This window comes from Chrysemys picta, chromosome 1 (assembly GCF_011386835.1).
Source record: "Chrysemys picta bellii isolate R12L10 chromosome 1, ASM1138683v2, whole genome shotgun sequence".
Taxonomy (NCBI): Eukaryota; Metazoa; Chordata; order Testudines; family Emydidae; genus Chrysemys; species Chrysemys picta.
Window position 1 is genome coordinate 93,997,541 of NC_088791.1, and position 13,835 is coordinate 94,011,375.

At 49.3% G+C, this 13,835-nt stretch overlaps 1 protein-coding gene and 2 non-coding genes across 3 annotated transcripts; all 3 read left to right on the forward strand.

Moving 5' to 3' along the window:
- Positions 1–423: 423 nt before the first annotated feature.
- On the forward strand, positions 424–13,296 carry RPL3 (ribosomal protein L3). The gene is made up of 10 exons (XM_005302522.4): positions 424–568; positions 2,340–2,532; positions 3,228–3,396; positions 4,406–4,541; positions 6,050–6,236; positions 6,764–6,924; positions 9,922–10,023; positions 11,372–11,467; positions 12,095–12,214; positions 13,186–13,296. The coding sequence occupies exons 1-10, from the start codon at positions 566–568 to the stop codon at positions 13,228–13,230; spliced, it is 1,212 nt and encodes a 403-aa protein (XP_005302579.1). The 5' UTR covers positions 424–565; the 3' UTR covers positions 13,231–13,296.
- LOC112058758 (small nucleolar RNA U83B) lies at positions 6,400–6,492 on the forward strand. The gene has a single exon (XR_002887928.1). It is a non-coding gene; the product is annotated as a small nucleolar RNA U83B (small nucleolar RNA).
- On the forward strand, positions 12,544–12,636 carry LOC112058757 (small nucleolar RNA U83B). Its single transcript, XR_002887927.1, has one exon. It is a non-coding gene; the product is annotated as a small nucleolar RNA U83B (small nucleolar RNA).
- Positions 13,297–13,835: the final 539 nt, after the last annotated feature.

Here is a 13,835-nt window from a genome sequence, read left to right on the forward strand (position 1 = left end):
GCTCAGTACATCTCACACCGAAATCGACCCTGGGCAACCCTATGTCCTGAGCCAGCCTGGCCTAGAGCTGCCTCAGCCAGGAGCACTATCCTCCCAGCCCAACTCAGCAGCCTCCTGTCGCCCAGCCCCACCTGCTATGGAGACCTGAGGGCAGCTGGGGGGGGGGGGAAGAGGCGGCTCTTATCTCCTCAGGGGAGTTCAGTCAGGGCTGGTGAGCAGCCTCCACCCCCTCACAGGAGCTGCTGTGACTTTAAGAGGTTCCCTCCCACCCTGAGCTTGGCTCACGTTACTGCCCAGGTGCCCCCCGCAAGTGAGTTTCAGTGATGTTCACAGGCCTATTGGCATTAGGATTGCGCATTCTCAAGAAGTATGGCCCTAACCATGAGCCATAGCTCCTCGCGCACCTCAGTTCTACGGTGGGGTGGGAAGGAGGAACTGACGTGTGAACGCGCATGCGCAACGGTGATCGTACGCCCTTGCGTAAGGCAACGTGGAAGTGGCTATAAATAGCGCGTGCGCGGCCTAGCCACCCCTTTCTACTAATTCGGCGCGGGTGCTCGCCGGGATGGTAAGTGGCTTTGGAGCGGGGTGTTGGGCCGCGTCTCGCCATCCCCGGGCATCGCCGCCATCCCGGCCCCGGCCGCCTCCGCACCTGCCCCCGATGCCAAGTGGGCCCTGCTGCAGGCGGCGCGGGGCCCATTTCTTGGGTTCGCGGGGCGGGGAAGGGGAGACGGGGGCTAGAGAGCGGCCCCCGCCCGGGCGGGAGGGACGTTCGCTGCCTGGGCTTGGGGAGCGGGGGGTGGGGGAGGACCATGACAGGCCTGGGCTGAGGGCGGGGAACTGCAGAGCCCCGGGTTAGAGTCGTTTGTAGGTTGGTCTCACTCGTGCTCGCTGCTGGGTGGGGGAATGACTCGGGGAGAGCCCGCCTGCCGCCATGCCACCGACACCCGGGCTTTACAGCGCAGTCGCATGGCGTTCTCCTGTCCTCGCTTTACTGCCTGGGGCCTGCTCTGGCGTCTTGCTCCTCTTCAGGAGATCGGGGGGACAGATGGGCTGCAGCACAAAGCTTATGGATGCAGGCTTCAGCTGTAGTTGATTCACTCCCCTCACTCTTAAGTGAGGTTTTGCTCTGAAAAGGGACAGGCAGTGGCAGATCTGCCTCCTGTATACGTCAAGGTCCGTGATGCTGACTTTAGGGTTAAAATGAGCTGTTGCTGACTTGAATTTCCCTGTCCTAGACAGGCAGGGCTGTTGAGTGTAAGGGGAAGTCTCGTCTAGCTTGTGTGTCACTAGTATTTGCTAATGGAATTCCAGTTGCAGGGCCAGATTTTCTTAGTGTAATAATGCTGTTTTGATTGGGGGGGGGGGAGTTTGCACAGGTGTAAAGGACAGCATTTGGTCTTGCAGAGCCTGTTATTGTTGGTGCTAACAGGCAATTTGCAAGAAACTGGGGACAGCTTAATGAACTTTAAAAGGAACACAGTCAAAACTGTTAAAAATACTTCCTGCCCAATGTGACTGCTATAGCAGCTGCCACAAGATGAAGCTAAAAGTTTATTAGAATTCAAGGGGTTTTGACTTCTGGAAAATGGAGGGCACTGTAGTTAAATGACAGAGAAAAAGCCCAGAATTGTCCATTATAGAGGTTTTTTCACCTTCCTTAAGCATGTAGTATTTGCTACCATTCCAGTATGGATACCAGATTGGATGGACCATTAGCCTGAGTTGGTCTGACAATTCTTAGGATCTTATGTAACCCATCTTGGGATGAGTGCGCAGAGCTGGCAGTTGAGAAAACCTTGTGATTCCAACCAAGTTGGACTCCACAGAGCAGATTTTGTCACTTTTCAGAGTAGAATCACATTTTGCTATTAATTTCTGTAATCTGTAAGGACTCCCATGTATGTCCATTCACATGCACATGGTGGGGGAGGGCGAGAAGGGTTTCTTTGTGGAGAACTGCCCTGACAAAACATTTGTGGCATTTTTGCTTTCCTCTTAGTAGACATTTAACTAGAATGGCACTTTAGGGGTTCAGAACCTCATCCTCCAAAAAATCTTTGTATTGTCTTTAAATTTTCCTCACTCATGTGAACAAATCTGATTGACACATGTAAGGCCCTGATGTATTCACCATTCTAAAATGGTAACACACTTAAACTCCAAACAGGAGAGTTGGTGGAGAGAGGAACTTCTAGAAAGCAGGACATACTGGTATGCCTGTGTAATGGCCCTCTCTCTCAAAGGGAGCAAGAGAGAGACAGCAACTAGTATGCTATTAAGGGCAAATTAATCACTCAGGCAACATGAGTGTTAAAAGTATGTCTCTTTTTTTGTAGTCGCATCGTAAGTTCTCAGCTCCCAGACATGGATCCCTTGGCTTTCTGCCCCGCAAACGCAGCCGTCGACATCGGGGCAAAGTGAAGAGTTTTCCCAAGGATGACCCCAGCAAACCCATCCATCTCACTGCCTTTCTTGGGTACAAGTCTGGCATGACCCACATTGTCCGGGAAGTGGACAGGCCTGGATCTAGTATGTATTTCTCTGCTGCTCTTGTTATAGGAGGTCACTGTACAGCTTTTTTTCCTACACTGAGGCAGTGGGAGGAGACTGTCAGGTTCACATGGGTCCCTAGGTTTGATTCCCAGTCTGATTTCTGCCACGTCCTTGATGTTCTTTACAATGGCTCCTCGACTGTTGTTTCCAGTTGCTAGTTATAAAAGCAAGATCCCAATGGCTAATGGATATGTCCTCCTCACCAGTTCCAGACTTTGTGCCTAGCTGGTGGTCGGTGTCTTACTTTACTGTAACTGCTGTTCTTGGGGTGTGTGGGTGACTTGCCAAGGAGCTTGCTGGGCTGGTAGAGCTGTGTTGTAGCAGACTACTTATGATGATCTTTTCTCGACGGGCGGACATAAGGAAATCGCCTCTGGCGCTTTTTGCTGACTGTCGAGTCCTGAATGTAGTTCTGTTACCAGCCACCACCCAGCTCAGTTAGAATGGCTTCTCCATTTTACACCACAGGGCCAACCTTGGGTTTTAGTATAGCATCTAGTCACCATTATACCTTTAAGGTGCCTAATCAGGGTCCCCTGGTCCGTGAAGCCCACTGACTCCAGTTGCGTGAAGACCTTTAGGGGTCACTGGACCCTCCTGATACTTGGGGGTGTGTGTGTGTTTCATCTGCTGTGGTGCTAACTGGCACAATGTGTTTTTGTCCTTCCCAGAGGTGAACAAGAAGGAAGTGGTAGAAGCAGTCACTGTGGTAGAGACTCCTCCCATGGTCATTGTGGGCATAGTGGGCTACGTGCAGACTCCCCGTGGCCTCCGCACCTTCAAGACCATCTTTGCTGAGCACATCAGTGATGAGTGCAAGAGACGCTTCTACAAGAACTGGTAAAAAAACATGGAGCGAGGAACCTCATTTAATCTAGCCTCCAGAGCCTGTTTCTTGCATTGCTGGTTTTGTTGAATGAGCGTAGTGGTATTGTAGTTTAGTCTGAATTGTTCACTTCAGGGCTCCCACATCACAGCCAATGATTGGCCCTTGGGGATCTAGGTGCTAGGCTGAAGTTTGTCTCATCACATAATAGTATAAAACAGCAACTGGCTGGAATAGGGATTGCTTAATGCTTGTCAGGTGCTGTTTATAGTGGGGCTTGGAGATAGAGTTAACTGTCTGATGTCTGCATGAACACACTATGCATGTTTATTCCATGAATGGACATAAGGAAATTGCCTCTGGTGTTTGTTGCTGATTGTTGAGTCTTGAGCATAGTCCTTTTTTCTCAGGGAAGGGGTGAAGATTTTTTTCTTATCACTCTTCCATGCATTGCTGTCATGCTTTCACATAAGGTCACTCTGACAATAGGGCTCCAGTGGGGTTGTCAGGTTCTCCTTTGCCTATGGGATTAGGAAGGATTTCTCCTAGATGCTCTTCTTGAAGATCCCACACTGCCAGGATAAAGAGGTCCCCAAATGAACGCATGAATGGTGTTTTGGGTATTGCATTGGTGTCCTCTTACATCAACCATAAGTCAGGGTTGAAAGATGTAGGACTTTGTAGACTTGGAAGCAAGGCAAGAGTATTTACAGCAGTATTTTAAGGCAACAGATAATCAACTGATAGGCACTGTATTGTTGCAGAGCACTGCTCTGATATCTTGTGAATGTTTTATACTGTTTGCTAATATGCTTTGGATGAATTCATGGCAGCTCCGCTCAGCTCTGGCAACCCAGCCTCTGTCTGATGAGCTCCAGGCTCCGCTTGCTGGTGGAAAAGATTCCTTAGAAGCTGGCAATGAGCCGAAACCAACTCGGGTGGCAGCTCCTTCCGCTCACCCCCCTTTCCTTGGGGGACTGATGAAGGGCTAAGCCATACCCTCTCTGTACTCTGCTCCTGAAGGCACAAGTCCAAGAAGAAGGCCTTCACCAAGTATTGCAAGAAGTGGCAGGATGAGGAGGGCAAAAAGCAGCTAGAGAAGGATTTCAATAGCATGAAGAAGTACTGCCAGGTTATCCGGGTCATAGCTCACACTCAGGTGAGTGTTCTGCCTCCTTCATAAAGAGGGCTCAGACTTGGGGGTACAGAATCCACAAGGGCTAGGGGTGTCCTGCCATTGTCCACAGAAACTCACTCCACTGCTGCTCTGATTCCTTGTCCCCCCAAATCTGGTGTTCAGTGTTCATACCTAATATTTATAGAGGTAGTGTGGTCTACTGGATAGCTCACTGGACTGGAACTCCAAAGACCTGGGTTCTATTCCCAGCTCAGCTACTAGTCTGCTGAGTGAACTTGAGCAAGTCACTGCCCCTCTTGTTTCTTGTGCCTCGGTTTCACATCTGTACATGGGGCTAATGGTACTGAGTTCCATTGTAAAGCACTTTGTTTTTTACTGATTAAAAGCACAGTATAAAAGCTGGGTATGGTATTATGCTTGACTTCAAAGTCTTATGCAAACCACTAACATCCTTGCTGTACCCCTCAAAGGTAAGGCGCCCCATCCCCATTTTACAGGTGTGAAAACTGAGTTTGGATTGTCAACAGCACCCTGGTGCGTGCGTGTATATTTTGTGTGTCAGAGCTGGCATTGGAACTTGAGTTCTTGGGCTCCATTCTGTGCTCAGACAACTAGACGACCTCCTCTCTTTCCGATTATAGTTACAGCTAGAAATAGGATTGAATGTTTTAGCCTCCTGTCCTGGGAGCCTCTGGCCCCCCATGGAAATCTCCTTTACTTGGTTTTAAAAAATGGATGGCTACTATAGCTTCAGACCAAGGATATGTGGGCAGTGCTCTCCTGTGGAGACCATCAGTGGCTTTTATTAATCATCCAGATTAATCAGGTCGTTGCTAAGCAGTGTGAAGCTCTCTCTTCCCCCCTCTCCCCCTCCCAATCTCACCCCTGCATGAGTGCCAAATACTTCCAGACTGAGGAATGTAACAGGATCTCCTGTGTGGCAATAAGTGGAGTAAGCTGTCTGGTCACAAGACTTTAATATATTAGAGATGGCCTCTTGTGGCAAGCAGCAAAGAGGGAGCTGCAGCTGCTGTCAGCATTTTAATGTCAGTCCCCCTTTTCCCAAATATAGTATAGAATACTGGGTGCATTATGTGACCTTACTTAAGCCTCTGGGACTGGGTAACAGCCTTATCTTCAGTCCTTTTTTAAGATCCTCAGCCTGGCGACCAGCTGTAAAGGCGGTGTGAGGCATATATTACTTGTAAGCTCAAAAGCTTCTCACCAACAGAAATTGGTTCAATAAAAGATATTCCCTAACCCACCTTGTGTCTCTGCTGCTTTTCTTCTCATTCCCTTTGGTGATCTGGCTGCTAGAAACTTAGGCCTGTCTGCCATTGTACAGCCTTGATAACTCTTGCCCTTAACCCCAGAGCTTCAGTCTTCCAAGCATTGTGTATATTGTGACTGGGATACAGCAGAGGTGGAAAAATCCATCAGACCCAGGATGTGAATCTCAGACAGAGATTGCACTAGAGATCTCAGCGCTTTGTCTGGGTTATAGAGCTAATTTTAGGTCTGTCTTCCAGATGCGTTTGCTTCCGCTGCGGCAGAAGAAGTCTCACCTGATGGAGATCCAAGTGAATGGTGGCACCATTGCTGAGAAAGTGGACTGGGCCCGGGAGAAGCTGGAACAGCAGGTGCCTGTGTCAACTGTCTTTGGCCAAGATGAGATGATAGACGTCATTGGAGTCACCAAGGGCAAGGGATACAAAGGTAGATGTCATGGCTGCCTCCCTCTTGTTTCTCAAATGCTTCAGTCTGACCAGAACCCAGAGTTTAGTGAAGAGTTGTTTGTAATCCCCCCACACTCTTGCCCTGGTACATAGGGCATGGGTCAGATGGGGTATCTTCAGTTTTGCTCTCACATCAGAAGTGGACTGTTCAATGATGAGGCCATGGAATACGTGCTGGACACAGCATCCGACATCCATGAGGAATCATTCCATGCTGCCTTCCTTCTGAGAACAGCACCCAGGGAATAGTTTGGGAAAACATGGGCAGCTGTGGGTGGGTCTTCCACAGAGTCTTGTAATTCACAACACCCGTACCTAATCGTTACACTGATCCAAATTTCTGTTGGTGTTGCACTGGATACACATTCTCCTTACGTAACAGCCACAAACAGTGTGCATAGTGTTGTCCCAGGTTAATTATAAACACCTCTGTAATGAAGGCATATGCCACAGCTGAGCAGTTATGACAGTCCTACAATGCTGTAATGTTTTGTTTTCCTGTTTCAGGGGTCACCAGCCGCTGGCATACCAAAAAGCTGCCTCGCAAGACCCACAGGGGTCTGCGGAAAGTAGCCTGCATTGGCGCTTGGCATCCTGCTCGCGTGGCTTTCTCTGTAGCCCGAGCTGGTCAGAAGGGATACCACCATCGCACAGAAATTAATAAGAAGGTAAGAGTCTGAGATGTGTATTGAAGTGTCCTGGACAAACTAGAGTCCTGGTTCCCCTCAGTGGATAGTCAAGGTCACTGCAGAATCGCCAAGCAGACGGAAGGTTTCAGACCACAGTTCAGGGTTTAGTTGTTTGACTAGAGTTGGCGGCCAGCAACCCTGCAAAGTAATTCAGCTTCCCCAGCTTACTATTACTTGCCAGTACTGCAACTTGTTCGCATGTATCGGTGCTTAATGGAAATGGCCAGATCTGCGCGCGCGCACACACACCCCCGGTTGGGCAGGACACAAGGGCAGAAAGGGCCAGACTTACTCATATTGGTTAAAGATGAAGGTTTTCTCTAGACTCCTGTAATCAGCCTGAAAGCTGAATGTACAGTGGTCTACAGTGAGCTCAGGCTGTGCCTAGGACCAGCACTTAAGCTGCTTAGTTGTATTTTATATTTAGGGCCCTACCAAATTCGTGACTGTGAAAAATGTCTGACAGTGAAATCTGGTCTCCCCCATGAAATCTTGCTATTGTAGGGGGGTTGTGGTATTGCCATCCTTATTTCTGCGCTGCCTTCAGAGCTTGGTGGCCAGAGAGCAGTGGTGCTCCCAGCCATCCAGCTCTGAAGGCAGCGTTGCCAACAGTGGCAACACAGAAATAAGGGTGGCATGACGGGGGGTGGGGTGGGGGGAGATCACATTTTTGCAGGGGGGCAGGGATGGCCTTATGAGTGGGTAACTGCCCAGGGCACAGTGGTTGGGGGGGGGGCACTGTGGTCACCCCCCCACCTCCATACACACACAGGCAGCCCAAGTTCCCTTTAACCACTGAGTGCTGCGGAGGGGTAGGGTTGGGGGCACACCAACTGGGGGGCTCCTACTGTGTGCCAGACTCCAGCTGCTAGTCCTGACCACGCTACGGAGGGATGGGACTTCCTCTTCTCCTGCATGGGCTGCTCCCGGGGCCAGATCAGACCCACCTCCACTGCCAGCACAGAAGTGAGTGTGGCACTATCGTACCAGGCCATCCTCACTTCTGCACTGCTGCTGGCTATGGTGCTGCCTTCAGAGCTGGGTTCCCCTCCAGCATACGCCACTCTCCAGCTGCCCAGCTCTGAAGGCAGCAGCGCAGAAGTAAGGGTGGCAGTGCTGCGACACCCCTCCACCCCCCTTTTTTTGGACAGGACTACCATGGTACAACGCTGAAATTTCACATTAAATTTTACCATTTCAGATATTTAAAGATTTTTAAAATCTGATGACCATGAAATTTACCAAAATGGACCGTGAATTTGGTAGGGCCCTATTTATATGCAAACAAATATCACAGCAAACCAGTTGGAGTAGGAGAGGCTGATGAATAGTCACACCAAAAAGGGAGGCAGAGTTGTCCAGTGTGTAGGACACTTGGGTTCTGTTCTCTGCTCTGCCACTGCATGGCTGACCTTGGGCAAGTCACTGAGGGAATGTCTACACAGTAAAGAAAAACCCGCGTCTGGCCCTGTGGCAGCTCAAACGGGCTCGTGGGACTTGGGCCCTAGGGCTGTTTCGTTGCTGTGTAGACTTCCGGGCTTGGGCTGGAGCCCAGGCTCTGGGACCCTCCCACCTCACAGGGTCCTAAAGCCTGGGCTCCGGCTCAAGCCCAGAAGTCTACGCCAGTGGTTTTCAAACTGTGGGTCAGGACCCAGTACTGGGTCGCAGAATGTCAGGAACTGGGTCGCAGCAGCTCTGGTCAGCACTGCTGACTGGGCCGTTAAAAGTCCCGTCGGCAGTGCTGCCCGGCTAAGGCAGGCTAGTTCCTACCTGTTCTGACACTGCGCTCTGGAAGTGGCCAGCAGAAGGTCTGGCTCCTAGGCAGGGGGCCTGTGTGCTGCCTGAGCACCGGCTCCACACTCCCATTGGCTGGACAGCAGCCAATGGGAGCTAGGAGGGAGACGGGGGTCGGTGCCTGTCGGCAAGAGCCACACAGAGCTGCTTGCACGCCTCCCCCTAGGAGCCAGACCTGCTGCTGGCCGCTTCCGGGGCGCAGCGCGGTCCATGGTGCCAGGTGGGGCAGAAAGCCTGCCTTAGTACTCTTGCTGCGCCGCTGACTGGGAGCTGCCTGGGGTAAGCCTGCACCCCAATACCCTGCCCCAACCCTGAGCCCCCCAAACCCTCTCCTGTACCCCAGCCCCTTCATACCTGGCCCCACCCCAGAGCCTGCACCCTCAGCCCAGAGCCCTGACCCCCCTCCTGCACCCCATGCTCCAGCCCAGAGCCCCCTTCCACACCCTGAACCACTCATTCCTGGCCCCACCTCGCAACCCTCACTCCCACACCACAACCCTCTACCCCAGCCCTGAGCCCCTCCCATTTGCAGACAGAGAAATGTCGCGGGCATTAAAAATTTTCTTCAACTGGGTCACCGGAAAAAAAGTTGGAAAACCACCGATCTACACAGCATTGAAACAGCCCCGCAGCCTGAGTCCACATTGGCTGGCACCGGCCAGGTTTGGGTTTTCTTTCTTGTGTAGACATACCCTTAAACTTTTTATTTTTTTCCCCATCCATAAAAATGGGGACGAAGCTACTTTAACCCACTCACATAAAACACGCTGTGGTACTGTCAAAACAGTAGGTATTGTTTCAGTTAGTAATGAGTTGAAATCAGGAAATTCAGCATAATTGAAATTAAGACTTTTTTTAATGTAATGAGTAAGTGGCCAAGAACATTTGTACACACGAGTTTTCAGGAAGTTAAAATACTATTGATTTTTCTGTTAATAGGATGCCCCGGTGACAAGTTAAAATGCAGTGACTGAGGCATTGGTTTCATGGTAGAGACAATATTTGAGGCTCTTAATTACTGCACCTAAACACTAGCCACATTTGTTTTCTACATTTCTCTGTGCTCAGCAAACTTCAAACTTCATATGGGTTTGAACTACTGTTTCTGGATTAGGTTTTTCGCTTCTGTCAAACCATTTCTCCCAGCACATGCGAAATAGCGTTTTCTTTTTGTCATCGTAGGTCTACAAGATTGGCCAAGGTTACCAAGTCAAGGATGGAAAGCTGATCAAAAACAATGCATCAACTGACTACGATCTGTCGGACAAGAGCATTAACCCTCTGGTGAGTGGCTTTCTGGCTGTTACAGGTTTGGTGTGTGGGAAGGATATGGGAATTCAGTCTTGGACTGTGATCTCATAAACCACACAGTTTATTCTAGTGTAGTCAATAAGGAAACGCTCAGGTACTGCAGGGAATGATATTGATTCCTTAGGTTGCATTCTTCTCTATCAATATTGAACAAGTGTAGCAGTGTAGTACTGTGGATTGTTGAGCTGTGTGGGTTGCAACTTAAGAGAATGCTGTCAACTTAAAAATGACACTTCTGTGTCTGAAGTTTTTTACCTATGATGGTTACAAGTAACACCTGTGGTAAAACCCACAAGGATTGGAGGGAGAACTCAAGCAAGTGTAGGACCAGAAACAGCTAGTTCATTAAAATTGTCTAGACTTCAAGTTTGTCCCTTAACCATGGTCCTGATCACTCTTGGGCATTAGAATCCCCAGGCAACTTTTTGTAAAAATTGGGCTCCTGTGTTTTCAACTTGGATAATTCTATCAACCTAAAATTCTCTGCTGTTTTCAGCTGGAGAAGCTTTCAGTTTCGTTTCCATGACAGTGAGCTCTTGCTGTGGATCATTAAATGGTTGCTTTTCAGTAGTGTGTAACTAGAAGGTCCTCACAGAAGCTTCGAACACTGAATTTTTAGCCAAAAAATTTAAAAGAAATGTTAGCCTCTTTAGGCCTGAATTTTTTTTTAGTTCTCGTCTGAAGAGAGAATCAGTCGTAGCTGGGGATTTCATTTAGGGCAAAGTGGCTAGCCAGGTTGTAGCTCTGGAAAGTCTTAGGAAGCTGAGTGGTGAAGCGTTTATAAGTCATGCTGTCTGCCTTCGGGGATGAGCCACTGTAATGTGCCAGCTCTGCGCAGTGGAAGAGCAATATGCAGCCAGGCAGGACAAGTGGAGAGGTGGGGGCAGGAAGAGCTAACTGAACAGTAGCTTGTGGCTTGCAGGGAAAGCATAATCCCTGTGTTGGAGCCTATGACTTAGCAAGGTGAAAGGACTAAAAGTTCCTGAGGCTGCTCTAGTATATGTTGTGCTGCCACAGCTCCCTGTGGAGCCGTCCAGCAGCACAAAATAGCTGCAGCTCTGGCCACACTTCTTACTTACCACCTCCGGTCTGCCCTTCATGTCAGGCTGCACAGGGCTGCTGTTCCTATGCTTCCAGGGACTCTCCCTTGCCCTGGGGGTTTCCCTGGTAGGGAGCTCTGCTGGCCGTGACCTCTTTACAGCCAGCACGTGTGCTGTGCAGGAACCCCAACACCGGCAAAATCAGAGGCACTGTTCAGTTTAGGCCAGAACTTGCTAGTTCTGCATGGTACAGTGTGCTTAACCATCCTCTCTCTACTCAGGGCGGTTTTGTCCACTATGGTGAAGTGACCAATGACTTTATCATGTTGAAAGGCTGTGTGGTTGGAACCAAGAAGAGAGTCCTAACTCTGCGCAAGGTGAGCAATGCAAGAATATTGGTTTTGCCAATCTGTGGGAGGGAGCCAGGATTCTCTGTTCTGCCTTGCCTCACGCTTCAGATTAGAGTCCCTTTACCCCCAGAACATTGTTTTTGATAATTGGGGGTTTTCCATAGCAAGCTAGAGGAGAAGACGACTTGGGAAGAGAAAGTGCTGCCCTAACACAGGAGCGCACGCTGCCTAATGCTAGTGAAATGCTCTTCTGAAACATTTACCGGTGCTGGGACACTGGACTATTGGTCTCTTCAGAATGCTACGTCCTGTTTGGGTGTTAATGAAGGACCCCACTGGGTTTGAGAACTCTTGTGGCTCATGAAGCTTCTCTTGTACAATAGCTTAGCTTTTCCTTCTGCCTATTAATGCTAACTCCAGCCCCCTGTGCTCCCGCCTTGGTTAGTGATATAACTGAGTGACTTGCTGACACTGCTGGTGTGTTACCAGGCTCTTCAGCTCCCTGCCGTGGTGGTGGTTTGGAATCGTGTATGTTGCCCATAGAAATTTCATTTGAAAATATCCAATTATGGCAAATTCTAGCAGGGAATGCAGATCCTGTGCTTAAAATTGGTGACTGGGCTGCTACATTCTAACATGTCTCTTCCCCCACAGTCCCTACTTGTGCAGACAAAGCGTCGGGCCCTGGAGAAGATTGACTTGAAGTTTATTGACACAACTTCCAAATTTGGTCATGGCCGCTTCCAGACCGTGGAGGAGAAGAAGGCTTTCATGGTAAGGACATAGATATCCTGGAGCTCAGCTTTGTATTGCATACCTTTGTATTGTCTGGCTGCACAAGCATGGGTCAATGCCAATGCAGTGTGTTTCCACAGTGAGAACTGCAGTTAATAACTCAGCCATTGGGTCACTGGCACACGTGTACTCATGAAGCACAGCACAGGGGTTTGTTCCAAGGCTGTGTAACTGTCCAGATGAAGTTTGGAATCCTGTGGGAGGTTCATTTTTTCAAGACTTTGTGGTTGTGAACTCATTTCATCTACGTAGCCCTTGTTACACGGGGCTGGGTGCGGCTTGGATGCTGCCCCCACCCCAGTATATGGGCTGTTCAGTGATGAGGCCATGGAACTAGCACTGTACACAGTGTCCGACAGGCATGAGGAGACATTCCATGCTGCCTTCCTTCTGAGAACAGCTCTGGGGAACAGTGCTGAGGTTGCTGCAGGCAGCAGCGTAGGCTGTCTCTGCCCATGGCACATTGAGTATCTGATCTGTCCTTGGTGAGAAGCAGCAGATCTCTGGTCCCTTCTTGAACCTTGAAAGTTTTTAATGTGGCAAAACCAGTTTTTGCCTAAGACTTCCTCCACCATTTCACACTGCATGCTTTCAAGAGGTGGAGCTCTTTATAAGCTGTTTAGTGCTTTCTCAGAAAGAGGAGGCAGTGATGATGGCTCTAAAGTTAGCTTTGCCACTAGGTGGTGCCAGATTTTATATTTAAATTGTTAATTTGAGATGGTGCATAGCAGTGTAGCTTCACCAGCCTCCATTTCTGCTGCTTGCTTCAAGTTCAGCCACACACTTAAGCTAAGATCTGTACCACAAGTAGGCCTTTGATCGTTGTCTTCATTGGTGGTTCAAAGCAAAAATAACCTTCCACAATGAGGTATTGAGGACGATGGGGTCTCCAACATTGGGGAGATGGTTAGTTCTGCTAGGTAACTGCTTGTTTGGTGTTTTTTTTGCAGGGACCACTCAAGAAAGATCGTATCGCTAAAGAGGAGACTGCTTAACATCTGGAACAGTCTCTGCAGCTCTGGTCTGTCTCAGACAAATAAAACTACAGATATTTTCAAAAATACCAGCCCTCTTGCCTCTTGCTTTATGAATGTCTGGGTAAAATCTGAGATCGCTTTTCCTGTGGGTCTTATTCATATTTAGCTTTAGTTGGGTCACCATGGTAACTTGGGGCTGCATGTCCTGCTTTCCACAGCATACTTTCTCTGCAAGAGGGCTTCTACAGCAGAATGAAAATTCCCTTCTGTCCTCCGCAAATCCCTTTTTGAGGGTGTGAACAGGGAGCGGAGATACCAAAAACACAAGCCCTCATGCTCCAGGATGTAAGTCATCCTCTTAGGAGGAAATTTTCCCTACAGGGGATGTTACTCCATGATAGCCCACTTCAGGATTTCTGCACCTGGAATTAACCTTTGCTGGGGACAAGAAATTGGACTGTTACCCTGTTGTGATCTGATATGGCAACTCTTGTAAATGTAGTGCTTGGAGAAGGTACCAAGGAGACAGTCCCTGGAATTCAGAGTCCTCTCTCCATAGAGTGCTCTGCTTCCCTCATACCCTACCCCCTCCACCAGGTGCCTTATGCCTGCCCTGGAAGGAT